General features: G+C 38.8%; 1 protein-coding gene across 12 annotated transcripts in view; it reads left to right on the top strand.

Moving 5' to 3' along the window:
- The first annotated feature begins 430 nt into the window (after positions 1-430).
- EVI5 (ecotropic viral integration site 5) overlaps positions 431-23661 on the top strand; it is a 74223-nt gene continuing 50992 nt past the window's right edge. For 5 of the 12 annotated variants that reach the window (XM_071750730.1, XM_071750726.1, XM_071750728.1 and 2 more), the window contains exons 1-9: positions 1448-1594; positions 12106-12335; positions 16266-16455; positions 19342-19566; positions 20478-20552; positions 21180-21305; positions 22116-22259; positions 23293-23382; positions 23491-23588. In XM_071750730.1, the coding sequence (XP_071606831.1) occupies positions 1589-1594; positions 12106-12335; positions 16266-16455; positions 19342-19566; positions 20478-20552; positions 21180-21305; positions 22116-22259; positions 23293-23382; positions 23491-23588 (1184 nt within the window). In that variant the 5' untranslated portion in view covers positions 1448-1588. Of the gene's footprint in view, positions 533-888; positions 1035-1445; positions 1595-12105; positions 12336-14557; positions 14652-16265; positions 16456-17648; positions 17673-19341; positions 19567-20477; positions 20553-21179; positions 21306-22115; positions 22260-23292; positions 23383-23490; positions 23589-23661 lie in introns of those variants that run through there. The other 7 variants (XM_071750727.1, XM_071750731.1, XM_071750721.1 and 4 more) reach the window with 7 other exon arrangements.

Below are 23661 nucleotides of genomic sequence, written 5' to 3'. Positions count from 1 at the left end.
TTGCTTGTTTGTTAACATCTTATTTGTGTATTTGGCTGTAAAGAAGTATGTAGTGTCCGTATCCTGGTAGCGCTGGGCTTTTTTTTAATGAAGCTTTTATAAGAAGTCTTACAGATGAGAACTTCTGTATGGTTTTGTCTAGAAGTCTCTATGCCTCATTGTAGAAGCACAATGGCAAATGGCTCATTATTAGATGGGGAGCTGCTCGGAGCAGACAGTCTTTCAACTGTTCGTGTAACCTAATCAGCATCTGGCATGGACGTGTCTGACAAACGCTTGTCAGGAAGGGCCCATCTACCCCCGGTCTGGTGGGTGCTCCCGGAGAACGTGGTGTTACGGACAGATAGCGTCACGGCAGACCCCCGGCAGGCGCTGTGCCTGTACCCAGACAGCCTCTTCCTAAGGGAGCCGATGCGATGCATCCCTGCCCTGTGCCGAGGTGACGCGGAGCCTCCGTGGCTCTGCCGCTGCTGTCACCGCAGGGCCGGGGTGGCGGCTCAGGGTTGGCAGAGAGGCTGCGGCTGGGGGCGAGGTGGAGGCTCGGCTTACGCTCGCGGGGCTTTTGTCGTTACGGGGGCGATGAGATAACGGGTGCGGGGGGGGTGGGGTGGGTGCAGGAAGGAGGGAGCACGTAAGCGGCCTGGCACGCTGCGACGGCAGCTGCTCCCCCCGGTTTACCGAGACACGAGCAACGGCACCGAGCCCGGAACCCCCGTAAACGGGGGGCACTGCGGCTGTCCCGCCGCCAGGCCATCCTCCGGCTACCCGAAGCACGGCCGGGCCCGTTGCCTCCCGCACAGGCCCGTGGGTCTCCCCACGGCGGGCAGAGGCCGCGAGGGGCGCGGGTGGGGGCGCGGGGCTGCTCCCGGCGGCGGCGGCGGAGTGCGCCTGCGCACGGGCAGGGCCAGGGACGTGGCCCGGCTGCCGGGGCCAGCGGAGCGCGGTGAGCAGCCGGGGGTGGGGGCAGCTCCGCGGAGGCCGGCGGCGGGGGACGCCGATGCTCGCACCTCCCTGCCGCGGGCAACGTTTCCAAGGTGAGGAGCCGCCGGGCCCGCGCCCTCCCCGCTGAGAGGTCCGGGGGCGGTGCGCGGCCGGGCCTAGGCGGGGCGCGGCGACCCCGACCGTGCCGTCCCGTCAGCTCCCGTCGGGCCGCGGCGCGGCTGGGCCGGGCAGTGTCGGGGCGTCGCCACCCCACGGGCACCGCGAGCCACCGGGGTCCGGGGCCCTCCCGCCCTGGTGGGCGGTGGAGCCGGCGGTGTCGCGCCGCTGGCGGGCAGGGGAAGCCGCTCCCCTCCGGAGACCCGCGGAGTGCGGGTGCCGCCGGCTCGGGGGCCCCTCCGTGCTTGAGGCTGCGGCGGTGGCTGTGCTGGCCGGGTCGCTGGCAGAGCCGCGATGGAAGTGCCCGGGGGCGGCGGGGAGGGGTGTGCGCTCTCCGGCAGGGTCAGGCTGCAGAGCGGGGTTTCTGCTTTGGGAACCTTAAAGTAGGCACCCCCGGGTCTTCCATTCCTGAGAGAGAATTTTCAGGTGTTGCTCGGGAGATCGTGTTTACTGCCACCTCCTGCTGCATCTGCAGAGACGTGGTTATATAATGAAGGTAAAAAGTCGACATTAATGTTCTGGCTACTTGTTAATGTATTGCACTTGTAATTCCTTGTGCCGTTTTTCTGCAATTATATATAATTCCTGCTATTTTTCAGCGTTGCTAATCAGAGCAATTTTATAGCAAACCTGTAGTAAGTGTACCATTTTGAATTTCCAGCATGAGCTAACACTGCCACTGGCTGTGTCAAAATACAGTGTTGTGTCAAAATACAGTGTTTCACCTCAGTGTGGGACAATTTTGTTCCCCAAAGATCACACACAAAAGGTGTAGAAAAGAGGCAGAGTCATGCAGGGAACTGACAATATGCAACATGATTTACTTGTACCCAAAAGTATTTGTCAAAAAATTAAAAACTTTTATCCTAAATTGTTCACTTGGCTTTATCACTTGTGCCTAGTGGAGGAGGTAACTGGATCCACTTTGGTTTTCTGGTAGCTACTATTATAAAGTGTTTTGCATAAATGCCTGTTGATTTCACTCCCCCTTTTTCACTACGTGGTTTCTGCTTTGGTCAAGATAGTACAACTCTGTCTTTACACTTGTAAAGATTTAAGGCTTACTTTGAAATAATATATTTAATATTTTTCAACTAAGGATTAGGAGAGGAAATAGAGTTGGTCAGTAAAAAGAGGGACTTGATCACTGCTTAGTATTATGAATCAACATTGCCTGAATTGGATCAACTGGGATGAGAGCAGCTGTAGTCATCTGCCCAGCCCAACAGTAGCTAAGAGCAGCAGATGTTTGGAGAAGAAAGCTTCAACAGAGAACTTCCTCGCTGTCTCTCTTCCTTGCCTCCCACAGGCTGAGTATTAGGGACTTCCTGAGCTACAACTTGGTGACTTGGACTTTTTTTGGTTTGGTTTGTTGGTTGGTTGTTGGTTTGTTGTGTTAATTTATTTTTTTTAGTTTAGTTTTCCATTGCTCACCATATAGCTGTGGTTGTTTAATTACTTTTGAACAAGCAAGCAGGAGGTGGCCAGAGAGTGGAGTGGTTGAAATGGGGTTCATGGAGAAGAGGTGGGAGGAAAGCATTTTAAGGCTTACAGGAAGAGGTGGGAGAAGTGATGTGCCTAAACAGTTCTTGACAATTTGTTTTCTTGATAGGCTTGATAATAAGTGAAAAAGGTAACAAAAACTGGAAGAAAAGTGCTTTGTCAATGAATTTTTGAAATTTTTGTTTGTAATTTTAGGCTCTGATACAACAATTCACAAGGGAGAAAATGGCTGTTAGGGTATGCATACTTAATACTATGGTTTTTTTACTTTCCTGCTCTGTTTCCTTAACTTGTCGAAAATAATACATTTCGAAAGTTTAAGGAAGCAACATAGCAGAATTTAATGTTCAAGCTATTGTTTTAGGTGTAAAATGCATAGTTAAAAGAAAAATCTTTTTTGATAGTCTGAGAAGAGGAACAGTAAAAAAGTCAAATCCTGTCTTTGCGAATATTGATTTCTCAACCTGTGCTTGCTTTGATTGCATACTTTTAATTTGTTTTTTCCAAGACCCAATTAAAAGAGTGTTTGGTTGGTTGGTTTTGGTGTGCTTTTGGTTTGGTTTGGTTTTTTTAAGCCACTGGTAAAAATTAAAGGCGTGTGTTAATTTGAGTTGTTAGTTAGATATTCTCAGAAGCTCTTGAGAATGTGTCATTTAAATTAGCATGCTGAATTAAAGCCTTGCGTTTTCCATGTTTGTAACAATCAGCATCATCGTTTGTACACCTTTAGTCCCTTTGAATTGGGAATACACTCGCTTTCATTTGCTTAAGTGTTTGTAAGGTTAAGGTGCTTTCTTCCTTTTCCAGCAAGTGGTAAGTGGAATAAATGAGTAGTGTGTTAGTAACAGTGCAGGAGTTCTGTCTTGTCTTGCTTTGCTCATTTTGTACACTATTGTGATGTGGTTTTGTAGTATGCCTGTACACAAACTGTGTTCTCACAGGGTAACAACAGAAGCGATTTCGTAGACTGCAGCTTTTCCTTAATTACTCTTAATGGTGTTTAACTTCCTATGAACTCTGGAAACTATTCAGGTAGCCGTGAAGTGGTGTTTTTGGCAGGGCCTGAAGAGTGCTGAGGCTGCATCTCTGCCTGCAGTGCTGAAGAGCAGGGATCTCCTTTTGGTCATGCTGACCAGGAGTGGTCTTTGTGCTGTCTGAGGCCACATAGCTGAAGACTTTGTTTGCCAGTTGTCTGTAAAAGTAATTGTTCTGAGTCCTGGTCAGGCAGTGCTTGTATATTTGGGAGTAGAGTACTAGGGTTGAAATTTATACTGGACAAAAAGTAAGGTGTTTTGATAGAATGATTGTGGACATTTAATCTTCTTGTATCAGTTTCCAACTTGAGAAGCAGCCAAAAGCCACCACCAAATATCACCTGTCTCCAGCAGGCTTTGTTGCCAAAATCTGTCATCTTGTCTGATCTATATTGTTTTGTAAGTAACTTCTGATTTATTTATACTTACACAGTTTAATCCTTTAAGAAGAATACCCCAAACTTCATGTGTTGGTAATAGGTTGTTAGGAAGTGTTCTGCTATGCCATAAGCTATTGAACTTTTCAAACTCTTGAGTTATCTTATGCCCTATTTTCATGACTCATTGATTCTTAGCATAGCATTAAATACCTGTTTGATGGCATTGTAACATTTTTTTTTTGGTCCTTTTTTAAAAATTATAAAAATGTATAATTGGGATGATACAGAGCTCTGACTCACTAGTAACTTACACTTTTTTTCCCTTTGATTTTTTCAAGCTGGGCCAGTCTTTTCCTAGTAGACTGTTGTTCTTAAAAGTTGACCATGTACTTGTAACTAAGAGGGTATTAGAAAAGCTTATTGTTATTTTTGTTATAGAAGGGTAAAACTATCCTATGTAACTTTAAATAGATTTCAAAACTAGTACCTAGCCAAAATTTAATATTTTGGACATGTACTGCCCACATCACTATGTAGAGTGGTATTGTATAAATCTCATCTTTCAGGTATTCTTGATTATATCTAGCTCAAACAGTGAGCTACTTTCAGGCATAGTAAAACCAAATTTCATCTTTATGCTCTCTGAAACATTAAAGAAAAAATATTCATTAAGCAAACTATTTTTTTCTCTCTTGGTATGTATTAGTGTTGGAAAGATATAGATTTGGCTGAAGTTTTTATAAGTACTTCTCAGTCCTTTAGAAAAACAGTTGATCAATTTTCCTGAAGAGAGAACAACCAAGGCGAGTTAAACTTCCACTGTAAGACATAGACCGTGATAAAATGGGCTTGGGTTTTTTTAAATAATCCTTTTGGTGTTAGACTGTCAGTAAAATCATCTTTGTTACATTGATCTGCCTTGAATTTTTCCACTATTGAAAGAATAGGCCCTTATTTCCCAATGAAATCATGAAGGTCAGCCATCAACTAATCAGAAAATATCTGATTGCATTTGCTGGTGAGTAGGTGTGTCACTCCTCTAGAGAGCCATTTCCCTTTTCTTCAGGAGATAGCTGAGGAAAATGTTTTCTCCAAGTGCAGTGCCCAGCAAAGGCTGCAGGAGCACTGTTACAGGGCTCAGTAGCATGGAGGAAGACTTCTATAGCCACAAAGAGCTTGCTCCACGTAATGCTGTAAGTGCTTGTTAAAGATATGTCATGGGTATATTAGGTACATTGGTGGGTAAAATTAAGTTATCACTGCATGACCTCAGATTTTGGCATGGATTGTGTTAAAAGAATTGACTGTTTATGTACTCCCCTGTGTTTAAATCTGCTGCACTTACTGAATATCTTATACAGCTTTCCTATGTGGAAATTACTGAACTGGTTATACTTCTCATTTTTGAAGTTTGACCTTTTTTTGTTTTCTGTCAGCAGCTGCAGTTTGCAATAAATTTGTAGCTCACAGTAAAACTGGTTACAAATCAGTCATTTAGCAAGTGGTTTACTTTTTTGAATTTAAGTGTAACTGCTAGGAAGTTAACCTTTTGGCTGCTTATTTAAAGGAAAGACGAGTAATAGCCTGATGGTAGGGTCATGCCAAGCTCTGTCACCTGGATTGTTTAAAACTCTAGCAAGTAATTGATAAAGCTTCGAGTGCTACTGTATTCCATAGGGCCATGCTTATGCTCTTTGGCTTTGCCATCAAGTCTCATTATGTACATCTCTTTGGGAAGGGAACCATGTGCAGCTTGGTAAATGGCAGATGATAAGCATTTTGGTTCTAGCCTGTACATTGTGGCATAAATTTATCTAATCTCTGTAAACAAGGGAAATTGCACCTAGAAAATACTTGGGCTGCTAGTACATAAAAAATTTGCATGCAATGGTAAATTTTCATGTTGGCCAATATTGGATCCTTTTAAACTTACTAAGTTAGCTCCTTGCAAGTTTTGTAAGTCTTTTTAAAATAAAGACATTTTAAAAATAAAGCCATTTATTTTAATTACATGTCAGTGAACATTTTAGAATATGGTTTAGCTGTTTCTCACTTTCAAATAAGACCTAAGCCTTTTAATAAATTTAACTGCATTTATGTACTTCTATTTGTTTAAATTTTGCCCCAGTGCTAGTCCTGGCTCCTTTCCAGGAGGAAGTTGACTAAAGCACTATTAAGGAAGCTGGGCTTCAGGGAATGAGTAGGAAGGTAAAACTCATGGACAGGAGCTTTAATGGTAAACACATGTTCTTACTTTTTTGTAAATGCTTGATGATACTTGAACTTATTTTGCAGTAGTTATTCTTTAATGTTAGCTGATTATTCTGATTCTTCCCTCTATTTTGTTAGCCAAGGGGGTGGTCCTTTATGTGTGCGTAGCTTGAATATGAAAATCTGAATGAATATGAAAATATGAAGGTGTTTTCTGAACTGAGGTCTAAGAGAACAAAGAAGTTTCCCGTTAAAGGTTTTTACTGTAGTCCATCAGTATTTTTTCTTGTAGCTCTGAGCTCTCAGCTATCTTTTGTACAAAAGCACTGTATCTAGTTCTTTTCCCCTTGAAAGAAGGTCTCTATGGTTTCCTGAAGATTGTTACATTGCTGTGTCAGATGTCAGACTTGTTAGATGAAGGACCATCTTTAGATGGACCGGAGATAACATTTGCTCTGTGGTTTGTCTTCTGCAGCTTACACAGTGGAACAATGCTTGACAGATTGTAACTGCAATGGACTTCAGAGGTAGTGAAAAAACTGGACTTGTTCTTGGAAATAAATATAATTCAGTGGAGTTTGGTCAGTGATTGAGATGTTATTCATATGACTTTGAGCAATCGTTTCAACTTCTAGTGGATCTCTAAATTTCTAATGAAGTACCTGCTTAAGACACCTTATGTGATTGTGTGTTACTTTGTGTGTGTGAAGTTGCATCTTCAAGTTTCTTCTTTCTAAAGCCCAACATGTTCGAGTCTGAAGTGGACTTCTAAAACGTGTATTTACTGAATGATACTACAGAAAGCTTTCTGATACCTTAATATTTACAAAATATAGAATTGTAGGCTGCTTTATTCTTTATGTCAGAAAAACTTTGAGAGTTAATGAATATCAAGTGAATTGGAAGCTGGTGAATGCTAGCCATCATGTTTTTGACTGTTGTTAGGTGATACTACAAGAAAGTCATGAATAAGAGTATGAATCAAGACTTTTACCTCAGACTTCAGCAGAAATCAGATATATGAATTTGTAGTATAAAAGATGTAGATGAAGCTTAAAGTGAAACTGTTGAACCTTGAATTAGGATTTTAGCTTGTCAGGAGACGTGGTAACAGGCTGATTCACCAGATACCTGTCCTGCATATGTCATTGCCTGAGTCAGTTGAGTTTGTTCTTCAGATATTAGAATACTATTAACTTTTTTCTGAGGCAAGTGGAGACTGGGTCTGTGGAATGCTCTATGACTGGCTTGAAAACCACAGATACCATTTCGGCCCAAATTATGCGACTTCTTTTTATATGTAGAGTAGTAGAAGGATTACTTCTTGTATTACGGAAACTCTCATTTCAGGAAGAGAAGAAAGAGTAAAGAGTATATGATGCATACAGTAGTGTTTGAGTAAGGTTTGCAGTTTTTACTTTTGTCATATGATAAGAATAGTTGTGACAATATTTTGGGTAATTAAGATACCTGTAACTTTAATACTGATTTTTCTCAAGGGCTTGCTGAATAGAGGTATTAAACTAATTTAATTTGTACACTGAAATAGCCTTTTAAAAAGAAATATAAATAGACTTTTTCTAAAAACAAGGATTGCCTGTCAAATGCAAAAAATACATGGTGGTAACATTTTTGGCCTTGCTCTAAGGTACTGCACAATACCTTGGGATTCTCAGGGAAGGGGATTTATGTAATTGAACATAATGTGGGGTGCTACAATCTACATTCAGCTAACTTTATTTAAAATATTTCATATGCTGCTCCACTGCAATATTCCTTTGAGTAACTAAAAAATCTAAACATACTTCCTTTTGATAATAAAGCACTGTAATCAGCAGCTAGTTAAAGGTACTAAACCTAAAGTTGAGATACTGAATTTTATAAATTTAATTTGGCATATGGAAATTGCACATCATATATGTGTTTTATATCAACATTTATCAGGTCTGTGCCTTGCCTAATGACTGACCAAATGGGTGAGAATTGCTGGTAGTTCTGTTTTGCTCACTGAAAACTGCAGCAGAGTAGAAAGTCAATAGTAGTTAAGTCTTGTTCCCCTCACCTGTTTGAAGATAACTATTTCCAAACTGATGGAAGTATCTGCCTAAGTGTCGACACTCAGTGAGCATCATGGCATTCAAAAGTCCTTTCATGTGTAAACACATTTATTGCTGTGACCTAGCTAAGATTTTGGGATGGACTTGGGGGTGTATGTTGCTTTGTTTTCCACAACAATGAAGAGCAGCAAAGGGAAAGGCACTTCCTAACAGTAGAGCATCATTGTTTTAGTCAAAAGGGAGTCACTGCTGCAGGCCTGCGGGAATATCAATGGCTAAATAATAACCATGTTTTAAAAGAAACATTTGCTTTGGAAAAACTTCAGGAGACTGTCCAAAAATACAAAGAATAAAATAAAAGGTTTAATGATGATGGCTTTCTTGAGTCTTTCCAGAATGAAGTGTTAACCTAAATCACATCTCTAAAGCCAGGAGGTGTTAAAGTCATCCAGATTTTCTTGTGTTTTCTGGAGTTGGTGATATGCAGCAAGAGTATCTGCCATAGTTCATACTGAATTTATTTTCTTTGGTACAATAAAGGCAGAGGACTAATTTCAACAACTTGATAGTTCTGGTGTTTTTAAACTGGGGAGCCCCAATTTCTCTGAATGGGCTAGAGTGAAACCTTTAGCTCTCTCCTGTGTGGTTGAGGTAAGTATCTCTTGGGAATCAGTAGGATTAACTTCTGTACTGTGTGTATGTGTTGTCTTAGTAATGGGACATGGATTTCTTGTGGGGTTTGTCAGGGGAAAGGTGGGTAGCAGTGGTCTGTGGTTTTGTGGTGGCCGGGTAGTTAAATGGAATGGTGTATGTGGAGTTGCAAGCTTGTGACACATTGTGGGGATTCTCTGAAGCAAAGAGTAAGGATTTGGAAGAGCAAGTGTAGGAGCACTGTGGGCATGTTGATGGGAGTGCTAGTTTTCACATTTTCAAATTGCAGTGACCTAATTTCAGCAATGCCTCAAGTCACTTGCTAAAGAACTCACTGAATGGGAGTCTTGAAATTAACATCGGTGGAAATGATTAAATATGAAAATTCTGTTACTCTTATCCTATTTAGGGAAAGTAATAAGGAAATGATAATGCCTTCTTGTCTAGGTCCAGGAGTCTACACTGATGCTGACAATTTGAGAGCTGACTTTAGGAAACCCTGGAAAACCTGGGAAAAATGGATGTAGGCTTCACTATTTAGCTGTTACATCAGAACCTTTTCTTAATTTAGCTCGTTCTTTGTTGACTGCCATAGCTGTTTTCCCCCCCCAAAATTCATGTGTTTTTGGTACAGACTTCTCTGTGAGTCTTTTGATCTTCTAACATTTGTTGTTTGCAGCTGTGCATTTTGCTTGTTGTATGTATCAATGCTTTCAGATTAGGAATTTTTGTGGCACCAATATTGTCCACATAATTGGTTTCTACAAGCTTTTCCATTATTTTTTCAATGCCTAGTCATGTATTGGTGAATGAATGTCAGTAAGATTCTTGATTTCCATCCTTCACCCCACTCCCTCCTTCATCTATCTTATCATGGTGTATGAGCTTCATAATGCCAGACTCAGCTTGGATTTACTTTTTCATCTTATCTTCCATGTTACTTTGTAAGGTAATACAAATGGATTGTGTAATTCCTCATCCTGTTTCTGTCATGTAGAGCATTACTCAAAATCACCACTTTTGATATTTATGTGTAAGAGTCTTGGAATGGGTGACTGTTAAAACCTTGTTCGTCTTAAGACTGACTGATTCTGCCAGCATTTGATTCTAGAATAGTTGCATTACTTTTCATATTTTAAGCAGTTTAAAGCCTTTGAGAAAACAATCTTAAGTGAGATATGCTATGATACTTTATGATAATGCTGTTTTATTCAAAGGGAAACAGCAATAACTTTTTCCTAACAATAGAGAATAAATTATTTGGCTGAGTGAAACTGAGTATTGGCTGCATGTATTAAATTAAGATTTTGAAGCCTCTAGCAATTTTAATTTCTTTCTTATATAAACCATGGAGTCAAATGCTGGTATTGGAATTGATTTTTTCAAGGATTATCTTGAAAATAATGCACTATTGCTAGGTGGCTTTTTGTTTGGTTTTGTTTGTTTCTTGTCCAACAGTGATGTTAGCACCAGCTGGAACCTTTCTGATATGTATGTTGGGGCCTTACTATTGCTGTTTATATCCCTGCATATGAAAATTTCTAGTAAAATCTGTTACTCTTTCCAGAATGAATGTTAAGCATATTGAAACTGGATATCTCTTTGCAAGTCCTCTAGGAGAGCTTTTAATTGTCATATTGCTGGTGGAGAGGAAATGGGGAGATAGGGTATCTCTGTTCTGTGCTTGGCCTGTAGAGTTCCTCTTGTTTTCTGAAGTTATTCAGTGTGTCTTCCTTTTGAAATGACATGAAAATAAAACACTGCTGGTTTTAATTAAAATGCTACCGCAAACTTTTTTTTTTAATCTAAATAGAAGCTTCTACTTTAGCAGCCAGCTGCTCTATACGCTGTGCTTCAGATAAATACATGGTGGGCTGAGATGGAGTTACTTTTTCAGTCTAAGTTCTACTTTACTTAGATTTGATGAGAGGATCTTGGGAAGGTATTTTTTATCCTGTAGCTGATTGTCTTTATTATCTTAGTAATTATTCTATAGGCTGTATTGCAGAATTGTTTGTAACAAGTGTTGAGCAAATCAGTGTTTTGAGGAAGTCAGCGAAGGTCAAAATAAAGAGCTGCCAGCAGCACTGTGTTAAAAGGAAGTTCCTCTTCAAGCTTGGATTTGAGAAGTTTTAACCTTTTGCTAGGCAGCTATTTCTTCTTTTAAGGTGCATCTAGATTGGGCCAGCTGTGGAATTGAACTCTGTTGTGAATGTCTGCAGGTCAAAGCTACGTTGGCATATTTCAGTTGCTGAAGGAAGCTCTATTAGAAAATACCACCAGGAGCTGCTGCTGCTGTTTCTTTTCTGGTGATCAGTGGCTCTGTTAGGCTGCATAGTCCTATGACACTGGTCAAGAACTAGCTGTAAATTTTGGTCAGTCCCTGACTGTGTGCTCAGAGCTCCCTTCTGCTCTGGTAGCACCTCACTTTCCCTCCAGAACCTCTCTCCAGGCACTGGCAGTGGGATCAGGGTTCAGGGACTCTTGGTGTAGGAATGACCTGAAAACAAAGTGAGGAAAGGACTAGACCTGGCACCATGAGGCCATTAATGTAAGACATTCAGGAACTGTTGTAAATTCATGGGTGTAAATTGTTTCTGCTAGAGGATCTTTTGCTTTGGTGTAGATTAGAAATGTGGTGCCCCTGTTTCTCTGTCCTGTCACTGCAGGGGTTTGTGAAGGTGAGCAGTGAGTGTTCTGAAGTGTTTACACTGATTTACTTGTACTGCTCCAGTGTTGGTCAATAAAGTAGTTGAGTGTTCCTGTATCTGGTTTTCACAGTCTCTATGCCATTATTAGTTTATCAAGGTGTTTTAAAATAAGCTTTTATCTCTTTATTTTTGTAATGAGACATTGGAGTTGATTGTGGATCCTGCAGTATGTCTGTACTGCATAAATGAGCTCTGTGAGTATACCTCAAGAATTCCTCTAAACCTTTCCTTGTGGATTAGCAGCATACTTGCTTGTTACTTCTATATGATTGTGTTGATGCTGATGCTTGTGTTGCTTTTGGACAGCCTTGGGTGTTCTTGAAAAATAAATGGTCTCAATGTCACTTCATATTGATTTTTTTTTTTCTTAATTTTTTTCTCTCTCTTCAGTGACTACAGGTTTACTGAAAAAATGTTAAAAAAAGGCAACTACTGCATCCTCTTCTTTTTGTCATCACAGGTGGCGACAGACAAGGTTGCAGGAAAGCTGAGCTCTACTCTCTCATGGGTGAAGAACACAGTATCACACACCGTCAGTCAAATGGCCAGTCAGGTGGCAAGTCCATCTGCCTCCTTACACACTACATCCTCCTCTACCACTCTGTCTACACCAGCATTATCACCATCCTCACCAACACAGCTGAGTCCAGACGACATAGAGTTACTTGCCAAACTTGAGGAACAGAACAGGTGAATGAAAAACTTTCTGATCTTTAAGTACAGTAAGTAATGAGACTAAACTTAGTTTATTGTAGTTTCAGCACAGAGGCTGGTAAAAGGGGGTTTGATAAAACTTCACAGCACTGGTTTTTAACTTAAAAGACCAAAGTTGTGCATATGTTTTTAAAAGTTCTTTTTTTTGTGGAACTTAAAAAGGTGGTTTTCTCTCCTGGTTTTATAGGAGTGTTGGTAGGTGCCTCTGATCCTAAGAATTTACACTGGAGATGTAAGAGTTTCAGTAACCAGTTTCATAGAATCATAGAATTGTTTAGGTTGGAAGAAACCTTCAAGATCATCAAGTCCAGTCATATTTAGCGTAGAGTATCTTAGGGATGAAACTTCCATGTAACCTTGCCTTCTCAGATCAAAACTGTAATTTCTATTAGCTTTTTAAATGTTAAAGATTTCTGAATTCCGTTTTCTTTATTTTTTCCCCACTTTTATCCAGTTCTTGCTTTCCACTGTTTAACTTGTTCTATTTAGAGGTGGAATTGTTCAGCTATCTTTATTTGCAAGAAATAGTTGATGGGTCCTGCTCATATGCTCGTATGCTAGTGGTAGCAGATGCATAATGTCTTAATTTAATGAAAAGTAATTTCCTAATCAATCTTTTCTGTTTTTTTCCTGGCTTTTTTATATATATAGTAAGCAACCAAAGCAACCATTTTCTTGGCACCCTTTCCATGAGTGTGTATTTTATCAGCGTCATCCACAGCTCAAGATGAAACTTATAGTTGGATCAGTTGCTTTTGAAGTGCAGTGGTTGCAAACTGGCAATCTCAGTAAGAAACAAAATTGGACTGTGTGCTTTCTTAATGCTGAATGTCAATATCCCTTACTTATTTGCCTTTATGAGGTGTGGCTTCTAAGTCCTCTGGCCTCTAGCAGTACTTTGTTTTCTTTGACAAGTATGTTTCAAGAGTTCGTGAGACGTTAACTGTGGAGGAGAACTCCATCTCCAGATAGGGTTTAGACTTTGCAGATGGTGCCTACTGAAGATCCCTTGTGCTGCAGGGAAGTGCAGAGTGGGGTAGTTTAGCTCAAGTGAGCTTCTGCTCCAGTTTCTGGCAGCATGCTGGACTTTGCACAGAAGCAGTGAGGTACTTAGGTTTTTTTTACTCTGCTGTTTCAGTTATAAGGGTAATAACTCCAGTAGAGGAAAAGAGTAACTGGGAGGAGGAGCTAATGCCATTGTGTCACCTGGCATGTCTTCTGTCCTGTTCCTATTCTGCATTCCAATAGCAATGCAACTTAGAAGGGATTTGTTAAATCTGTCTAGTTCTTGATGAAGAATGGAAGACAGCTTCTAGACCACCTGCTTATCCTCTTGTGGCTTGCGGGATTCTCTCTTCTTCAAAGATAAACTATATGTAATTTTTGCTGTGTTAGTAGCAAATTAAAATATATCAAGAGAGTATAAAATAATAGAATGCTTTTAAGAAAGATAATTTGCATTTGATCCAAGGCATTCAGCTCTGTGTACAACTAACTTTAGAGACTAACTTTAGTTGAAAAGCAGCAATATCTGTTCTTTGGACAGCTTATCTGCATTAGATCATAATCTCTTTACATCTAGAGTCATCTCTAAGCCCGACAGATTTCTTGTTGAAGGGAGAATGTGAGCTTGGGCTTGCTATCCTCTCTTTTTCAAGTCAGTTTTTTGCATTTAGTAAATAAGGTAACAGATCTTTATCTGGTTTTATTTAATTTTAGCCAGACCTGTTGTTTAATCCCACGGTAGCATTTTGTGTGAATTCTGATTAGAGGCTATCCCATCAAGTGTACCTTTTCTTGTGAGACACTACACTTCAGTAGAGAAATTTGATGCTTTTATTGTGCTGGGTGCACTGTAGTTTCAGAACAGTTGGGATCTGCATTTTAGCACAGTGGCACTTTGTTGACAAAGAATTGTACTCTGAACACAGGGAACCATTCTTGTTTCTTTTTGCTGGAAGAATTGCTGGTGATGGATGTTTTGAAAGTTTCTTTTTCATTGTTATTTTTTGTGTCAGTAAGGAAAATATGAATTAAAGAGCTAGAAATTGAAAAAACTCAAATTGTATCAAGCTATGTCTTGTAGCATTCTGTAATAATCCAACTATACTGGAAGTCCCCTCAGAATAATGAGACAGCTCGGTCCAGAGTCCTGGTAGAGCTGTTTGGAATTAGTAAATCATTTATAAATGTTTTAGGTGGAAGAAAACACTGACTAAATGCCACAGAACTCTTTACTTGCTGTGAAAAGAACTACCTGATTTCAAATCTAAGGACAATGTATTTATCCAGGTAAGGTCAAATTACAGAAACTTAAATTCTATAGAAAGCCATGAAAACTGACAGTGACTTGTTGGAATCTTGTTTTTATAATTGTGGTGTTTTCTCTGTGCCCGTTTTTCTTCTGTGATTACTCTGAATTTCTTCCTAAGGGAGTGTATCAGGTTGAGAGGGAAAGTTCCAAAGTGTGAATTTTCATTATATGTCACTGTAGGGCAGGCTTCTAAACATGAAAAATGTAGTTTTTAATTTTTCCTCCAAACATGATTTTCTGTATCCATTTAATAGGGACTAAATTAAAATTGGTTTTGAAAAAACAAGCTTTTTCAACAACAGCACTTATTTAATCCTTTTCCAGATAAAATACTGTTGCAGAGACTGTACTTGTCTTCATGAATTAAATTTTTTTCCCTGATTCCATAAATGCCAGTAGGTGAAAGCTGGGAACAGGGAAGGCTACTAGAAATATCTCTATTGTAGCAGAAAGCTTAAAAACTGCAGGTATGCTGAGATTTGAGTACTATGTCAGGTACAACATAACTCATGTTATGATTGATTAAATAGCTAAAACCTAACCTGACCTTGTTGAAATGCTGGAGGGGGCAGGGTAGCTGTAAGAAATTATTCAACCTTATTACTCTTAAAAGTTAAGGCACAAATTAAACTTGATGCAGCAAAACACTTTTTCAAGTTATTCTGAATTCTTGCTTTTACCTAAGCAATGTGGCCTAAAAGCCTGCTCCCTGCATGTGGGGATTAATTGCAGATAAACAAAGTGTGCTCCCCATCTCCTTGCAAAATTGATGGCCAGAGCAACTGGGTAGCAGGGAAGTCTGTTCAGCAATTCTTTCAGCACTTGGCACATCTTTATGTATACTTTGCTCCCTTACATTTTCATTAGCTGTATTAACAACTTCTGCTGTCTGGTCCTCATCCTTTAGCTCTCAGATGTATGTTTATTTTCTTTTATAGAACACCATGTTCTTCTGAAAACAGTTGTTAGCTAATGTCAGGTGTTTCAAAATTACTCCAGGTTTTAATTATTCTGTCTGTACCTGTGTAATCAGGTAGACTTTTAGGAGGCTAATTTTGTTGTTCTTTCTTTAGAACTATTGTCTCGTTTGTGGTATTTTGAGATTTGACACTATCAATGAGGATATTTTACTCCTTTATGTTCTCTTTGTCAGTTTGATGAATGACTGTGTGGTTTTTTTCTAGTAAAACAAAGCCTTCTTCCTGGTACTTCTGCCTGAAAACAAAGAATCTTCCCTGTGTATTTTCTCTAATTTGATATCCTTATGTAGCAAGATCGAGTCTGTGAGACCACAAAATGCTTGTGTTAAAATCTCACTGTTCAGTGTTGTGACATTTTTATTTTTCTTGAAAGGCTGCAGTGTGAGCTATGCTTCTGTCTACAGGATTTCTTGAGATCTCAAGAAGAAACAGTAACATTGACCAGATCTTCTTGTATAATTTAGTACAAATATATGTTGGAAAAACTGTTCCACTGACCTCTTGGGTGCTTTCTTTGTAAAGAGTTTGTAGGAACAGACTTCTAAGCAAACAAATAGTATTGTCCTGTGATTAGAAGAATTTAAATTGAGTTTTCATGTGCTTCTTTTGCAGACTCTTGGAAACAGATAGCAAATCCTTGCGCTCAGTAAATGGGTCAAGAAGAAATAGTGGATCTTCTTTGGTATCTAGTTCATCAGCTTCTAGCAATCTCAGCCATCTTGAAGAAGACTCATGGATTTTGTGGGGAAGGATTGTGAATGAATGGGAAGATGTACGGAAAAAGAAAGAAAAGCAAGTTAAGGTAGTTGTTGGACACTAGTTTTTAGGATGTATTTGAGATGTGATATAAGTGATACTCTTATCTTACTATTGACTTTTAAAAAAAAAATAAATATGTAATAGAAGCTTCCAGTTGAATCTACTTTCATCCCTAAGCCTTAGTGTTCCCTTAGTGTTAGCAGAATTTTTATGACTGTTTTGCCCAGCAAATGCCTGTTATTGGAAACTGGATGCATTTACTATAAATATTTAAGCTTTCAGTCTACCTCTGATGAGAGATTCCCATGAATACAGGGAACATGTGCTTCATGTTTACAAAATGGAATTGCTGAAAATGCACTTGTAGGCATCTGATAGTTAGATGCAATTATTATTTTCCCACTGATCAGCTGTCTTTTTAAAACAACTGATAACTCTACTGTGTGAGACTCATGTACAATTTTTTGTGCATGCAAAGCATGTTGACCCCAGGAGTGACCATAAGTAGAAAAACACAGTTTCTAAATTCTGAGTGGGCTGATAAAATTTGACTAGTGTGTGTCCTGTTTGAGGTAGTCATGGGCACGTACAGAAGTGGAATTTAATTACACTTTAAATTGAAACTAAAAAGTATCTAGGGCATTTGAACATAACGATGTTTCAGAGGCAGCAAGTATAGAGTAGGGAATTTTTTTTGTTTGCCGCCAAGTCTTTCCTGCTTTGGTTCTAGTCTGTAGTTTTATGTGCAGAATACAAATTTCAGGGTCTTTTGAGCAGACTGAAATGTGTGTGTATGAATAGGTTGTGGGATGGCAGAACAATGGGCTAAAGCATCTTTTATGTGAAGCAGTTGTGAAGAGAGAACATGACTTCAGAGAGGAAACAAGAGAAGAAAATTAATACAAGACTTCCTGCTTGTGTAGGGAAAAGAGTTTCTGGGAAGGTGTTTCCAAAAGATTATGAAAAGAACGCCACATGTACCAGGCAAGAGAAAGTAGAAGCAAGACAGTAATAAGTAGATCTGGTTGGGTAGAGTTCATTTGAACTTTTTTAAGTGTCACAAGTATCAGATTTTGAGAGCTGACCAAGTATAATTCTGGGAGTATTTGACAGGCTTTCAGTAAATATTATATTGCAAGTGAGTTACCAATTTTTTTGTTGTTTTCGCTCTGTTTGTTGAAAGTCAGCCTGAACTGTGTCATTCTGCATTTATGATGGAACACCAGAACATCCATACCTATTTCCTGATTGTGCCAGTAGGTATGACTTTAGCAGCATAGATATCCTCTTGTCTTGGTTACTTTTTTGAAGGTATTAGGTAAGTTTTTAAAGTTTTAGACATAGGTGTATGTATCTTCCTGCATAGGTGATGTGTTCCATCCTGATGTCTTTTGATCCACTTCAGAAGTTGCTATGGGTTTATGGAGGGTTTCTTAAGGATGACTGAAGCCCTCCTGTTTCAGTGTGTAATTCTGAGTAGAATAGCACCATTTTACTGCTCCTTAGCATGTGCATTTTCCTGATGTTCCTTTAGGATTCTTGGAGAGATTAACTCTTGTTATTCTGTCAATCAGCTGGATGGTAACTTGGAGGAAGAGACCACTTGGTAATGCTTCATTATGAGTAGCCCTGGAGGCTTTAGGGTGACTGATCTGCAATCTGAGAGTGTGCTGTTGACAAACATGGCCAGAGGCTGATGTTGGAAATCTTTTAGGAGATAACACAAGCTGTCCTAGATGGGCAAAGAGTTGGGGGTGGCATTATGAGGATGGTTCTGAAGAAGACTGGAGATATGGAACACCTGCAGTAGAGTTCAAGCTTAACAAAACCAAAATCTGAAAGCAAGAGTCTCTTTTAAAGTTATCACTGTTGCATTAATTAATCTTTGTTTGGAGAAGTAGGAGAAATATTTGTAACAAACATGAAAGAGGAAGCTTTGCAGAATAGAAGATTACTGTGGCTTCAGAGTAAATACTAGTGAAATTATCCTTTAGGAGACAGAATACTTGATAACAATACTTAAGGTACAAAAGACACTACTAAAGGAACCCTCATGTCTGGAAGAGACAATCTTCTAGGTCAGACTGATCCTAGTTGCAGAAAGTACCACTTTAAACAGTCTGTAAACTTCCTGACTCACAAATTTTTCTCAGTTTTCAGGTCAACCAACAAGACTCCTTTCTGCTTGTGCTTTCTGAAAAGACAAGTACCAGATTCCTAGATCTGTTGATCTGCTAGCTGCCTTTTTGTTTGGTTTTGGTTTTTTTTTTCCCAGGGAAGAGAAAGTAAATTTAGCTAATTCAGTAGATGTAGACTTAAATGTTCTTGGTCCAGTGTCTGAAACTACATTTAAATACTGTTTTGAAAAAGAACTTGGAAATACTGGCACACCAGAGAAATTGGATACAGCTTGTCAAGCTTGACAATGACTTCAAATAGTAGCACGGTGCAGTATTTTTTGTTGGCTGTGCTACTGTTTTTATCATTTACCTGTCTTGAAAATAATTTTTAAACTGATGATTTCTAGTATCTCAATCCCTACAAATATAACTAAGGGTATTATTTTCAGTAATCTTTTGAAATATAAATATGTATTAAATTATGGCGCACGGGAAAATTACTTGAATGTTCGAGCTCGTGTAAAATTACTTGAATATTCTAGTTTTGAAGTAATTTACTAAAAATAGGGGAATACTTTCATTAGTTAATATACCCACTTAAAAGTGATTCTGACTCCTTTTTTCAGCAGGCAATCTATCAGGCTAAAACGGAGGTTTGTCCTTTATAATCTTAATTATTGGTCTGTGACATTAGGTAAACATTCTTCGAAGATATGAAGAATATTAATATGTAGAAATTTTTGTTCTTTAGGCTCATGTTTATATTTTCAGGAAACAGAAGTAAATTTGTGTCTCTCTTTGTGATTTAGGAGCTTGTACGAAAAGGGATACCTCATCATTTCAGAGCAATTGTTTGGCAGCTGTTATGCAATGCTCAAAGCATGCCAATTAAGGATCAGTATTCAGAGCTGCTGAAAATGACATCTCCTTGTGAGAAATTAATAAGAAGGGACATTGCCAGAACATACCCTGAACATGATTTTTTTAAAGAAAAAGATAGCCTTGGACAGGAGGTCTTGTTCAATGTAATGAAGGTAAGTCATTATTTCACCCCTTAAAAATAGAGCAAGAGGGTTCACAAAACCTTGAAAAATAACTTGCCTTGTATGTACTGAGCTTGCATTGCTTTCATGTGTTGAAGTTTTTTAAACTTCACAGGACAAATGGTTTACCAAGATTACATTCTAGTTTCAAAGGTAGCTTTCAAACATGGTATTCCTATAGTTAATGGTCTTACTGTATTATAGATTTAAAAAACATACTAAGTGTGCATTGAAGCAGAGTCACATATTAACTGCTCAGTGTATAATGGAACAAAGGGTGCCAGGAAGTAAACAATGTTGACCAAGACAAGACTGGCACTCAGTTTCCAAGTGTTCCTGAACCTGAAAGTGATACCACAAGTGGCAGGTGTGAGCTAATGTGCTGCTGTTATAGAGCCCAAACATAAAAGGAGAATGTCACCATAAAGTTAAGTTTGTATTATTTTGTCTTCATTTTACTAGAGCTTAAATTTTGAAAGACAAGACTTTTCCATGCTACATAGTTTCACCAGGAAAGTCAGGCAGTTTCCAAATCATAGTAACTTCTACAGCTCTAAAATGAAGATGTAACATCTGTGGAGATCACCACGTTTCTTCCACCTTGCAGCACTTAATTTTTCTGAAAAAATTGTTGTTTCTTTCTCTGGTCAGTCTCCTATAACAATAGTAGCCTTTTGCAGTTTGTGTGCCAGCTGCCTTTATTATCTTTCAGCAAATTCCTGTAGTTGAAAACTGGTTGCATTTTTGTTTAGGATCTGACTAAAACTTTAGAATAGAATGTCCTTGCCTGATTTGGGAGAGGAAGAGTGTAGTTATTAGCAAAATAACAGCATGACCTATGCTTACTTTTTATTGATAATGAGATTTTAATTATTGAGAGTCTTAAAAACTTTATTTCCCAGGCTTACTCTTTGGTGGATCGTGAGGTTGGATACTGTCAAGGAAGTGCTTTTATAGTTGGATTACTACTTATGCAGGTAAACATTAAAAATGTGATGCTTTAAAATCTCTACCAGAATGCATAATATATAATTATGTTTTATTGGGAAGTTTAAAAATAGTTTTCCCTCATCATTTTGTTACAATGGAATTGTCAAGAGCAGCTGTTAACTCTGCAAATAAAAAGAGATTTTCTTTTTTCCTGTGTCTCTATTTGCCAAGAAGATGCTATCGTTAAGGTGGGGGAATACATCTATTACTCAGACCTAAGGCAGGATTGCATTGCAAAATGGCTGTTTTGCTCAGTGTTGTTATAACTGTCCAACTACTCATTTCAGTTCTATTATGCTAAATCTCATAGTTCAAGTGGAGCTTCACAGGTGATAATCTTACAGCTGCCTTTGTGTTACTTTGTTTTGTTTTGGTATATTATAAGAAACTTGCAGACCTCCATTTCAGTTAAAAAATAATTTGACAAAATTCAATATATACAGAAGTTCATTACTAGTAATTGGTTATAAATCCCTTAATTCAAAAAACAGCAAAGAATCCAAACCAAACCCACTGCACATGCAAAAAGACCTAACCCTGAACTCTCCCAGGCACTCTCGAATGTCTTTATATTTGTCCAGAATTTTTACTGTGCTTTTCTATTTTAATTATAGATGCCAGAAGAAGAGGCATTTTGTGTGTTTGTTAAATTAATGCAAGATTACAGACTACGAGAACTCTTTAAACCAAGCATGGCTGAGCTGGGCCTTTGTATGTACCAGTTTGAATGCATGATTCAGGTATGTACAAAATCTGTCAAATTTTTTCTTCAGTAACTATTAGTATAGAGCCTGGAAACTATGGTTCAAGAATGGGCGTGTCTGTTGGCTAATGGGCTGCTCTCCCAAGAGTAGCTAGTTTCAGAACTTCATAACTAAATGCATGTGGCTGTCTGGTCTACTTTTTAAATCTTTAGCAGCTTTAAACAATGAATGAAGCATGAGGATTTGCATTGCTACATTTTAACCATATGAATGTCTAATTCTGTTTGGATTGAAGATCCTGAAAATCAATGTCTTCACAGTCAGTTTGTAGCTATTTTTAAAAATGGAAACTGTATGGGAGATGTATGGAAACTGTCCTCATATGTAGAATTAAAATCGTGGTCAAGTTTGGGGCACAACAAAATTTTTCTTCCTAGTCAGGCCAATAGAGACAAATAGATTCATGACCCTCTTCCTGACATGAAGATCAGGGATGGGATGTTGAGCAGCAAATATGACATAGGTCTCTGGCCATACCCTAGATCTTTCCAGCAATTTTTTATAGCCCACTCTAGATGTGACTTTGAGATTTTTGTCTTCCTATCAGAATTAGGAAGTGTTTTTGTAATCTGAGCTGTAGCAGTGCTGTAGAGCATTCTAAAGTGGGATGTGTCTTGTGTGTTCTTGAGAATGGTGAATAAATCCTTTTCTAGTCCTGTGTAGAGCTGCTGTCACTATTAAACATCAACTGTTTTCTTCTTTTATTCAAACTTTGTCAAAAATACACATACATTAAAACTACCACCAGAAGCTCAACATGTATTGTTTCTTCCTCTTCTTTTCCAGGAGCATCTTCCAGAGCTTTATGTGCACTTTCAGTCTCAGAGTTTCCACACTTCTATGTATGCATCGTCATGGTTTTTAACTATATTCCTTACAACTTTTCCACTACCAATTGCAACAAGAATATTTGATATCTTTATGTCTGAGGTAACTATTCAATACTCATGATCCATTTCCAGAGTAGCTGTTCAAAGCAGTTATTTAGGTAGTTGTATAAATCCTGTTATGATGGGCAAATCTCAAATGCTCTTGGTTTTCAGTCCTTATACCTATCAGATTGTTTTGTAGGAGATGTGTATGTAGTTTGTCATGGAAGAGCAATGAAGCTTTTGAATGTAGATACTTTATGCAACTTTGTACTGTAAGCCTGTTGAAGAGTTACCACATCTGGCAGTTCTGGAAGCAATGCAATAGTATTGCATACAACAGGGATATCAGTTTCTCAGTATTACAGTAAGTTTGGGATGGAAACTAATGCTGCTTTTAAGCCCAAGCTAAACCTTCATGTGGATATACAGGCCAAGATGAGGGAGTGTTGGCATCTTCTCCTGTTCAGATGATGAACAATAGCCAAAGAAATTTGGTGTTCTTCAGTGTCACTATCTTGAAGCCACCTAAGTCATGCTTAGGGGTTAGAGATTTACCTGACTGTAACTGGTAACAAACTAAACTTTATGGTCTATTTATGTGCTCTCTCTGCAGTCATTGCTTAGAAAATAGTAAGTCAAAGATGGATCTTTTCAGCTTACACTTGAGCATGTCCAAAAGAGTATATATGAGTGAGGCGTTCCCTTGTATCTGTTTAAATAGCTTAATTGCATTGTACCATGATTGAAATTAAAGTGGCGTTTTTGAGAAGCACCTGGGCTTTTTTTGTGCTGGATACATGTAAGATGTTTGATATGGCTGGAACAGAGAACATGTGTCACTCGAGAGTTTTTACCTCTGCACTAACCTGTTGAAGGGGGATGGTGGGGTGTTTCTGGCATGAAAATAAATAACCAGGCTACTTGTCTTTGGAAGAAAATAAGAAGCCCGGTACCAATTTATTGAGAAATTTTTCAGTAGCTTTTTTGCTTGGTTGAGAAACTGGATGCGATTTCCCGTGTTAGTGGTGTGATGATTCTGTCCTGACAATGCCATGAATAATTGTTGGATATTTCTTAACTTCTGTTTTTAGGGTTTAGAGATAGTATTTCGAGTAGGTTTAGCAGTACTTCAAATGAACCAAGCAGAATTACTGCAACTTGACATGGAAGGAATGTTACAGGTAAATTAAGATAAAAATTGTAAGAGATATCTGAAATGTGTAATGTGTGTCTGTATATTCCTTTGCAGCTATTAATGACATGTAATCTTGTGCTCTGATTGCTTTTAGCACTTTCAAAAGGTCATTCCACATCAGTTTGACAGTGGTCCAGACAAATTAATCCAAGCGTCTTACCAAGTCAAATACAATGCAAAAAAGATGAAAAAGTAGGTATAACATTTTGAGAAAATAGATTACACTGTTGCTGTGAGCTGCTTACTGTTTGTTTATCTTTAAAGC

The sequence above is a fragment of the Heliangelus exortis genome, chromosome 8, assembly GCF_036169615.1.
Source record: "Heliangelus exortis chromosome 8, bHelExo1.hap1, whole genome shotgun sequence".
NCBI classification, from domain to species: Eukaryota; Metazoa; Chordata; class Aves; order Apodiformes; family Trochilidae; genus Heliangelus; species Heliangelus exortis.
Note: the sequence above shows the minus strand (reverse complement) of the source record. Positions and strands in the feature narration are given on the sequence as shown.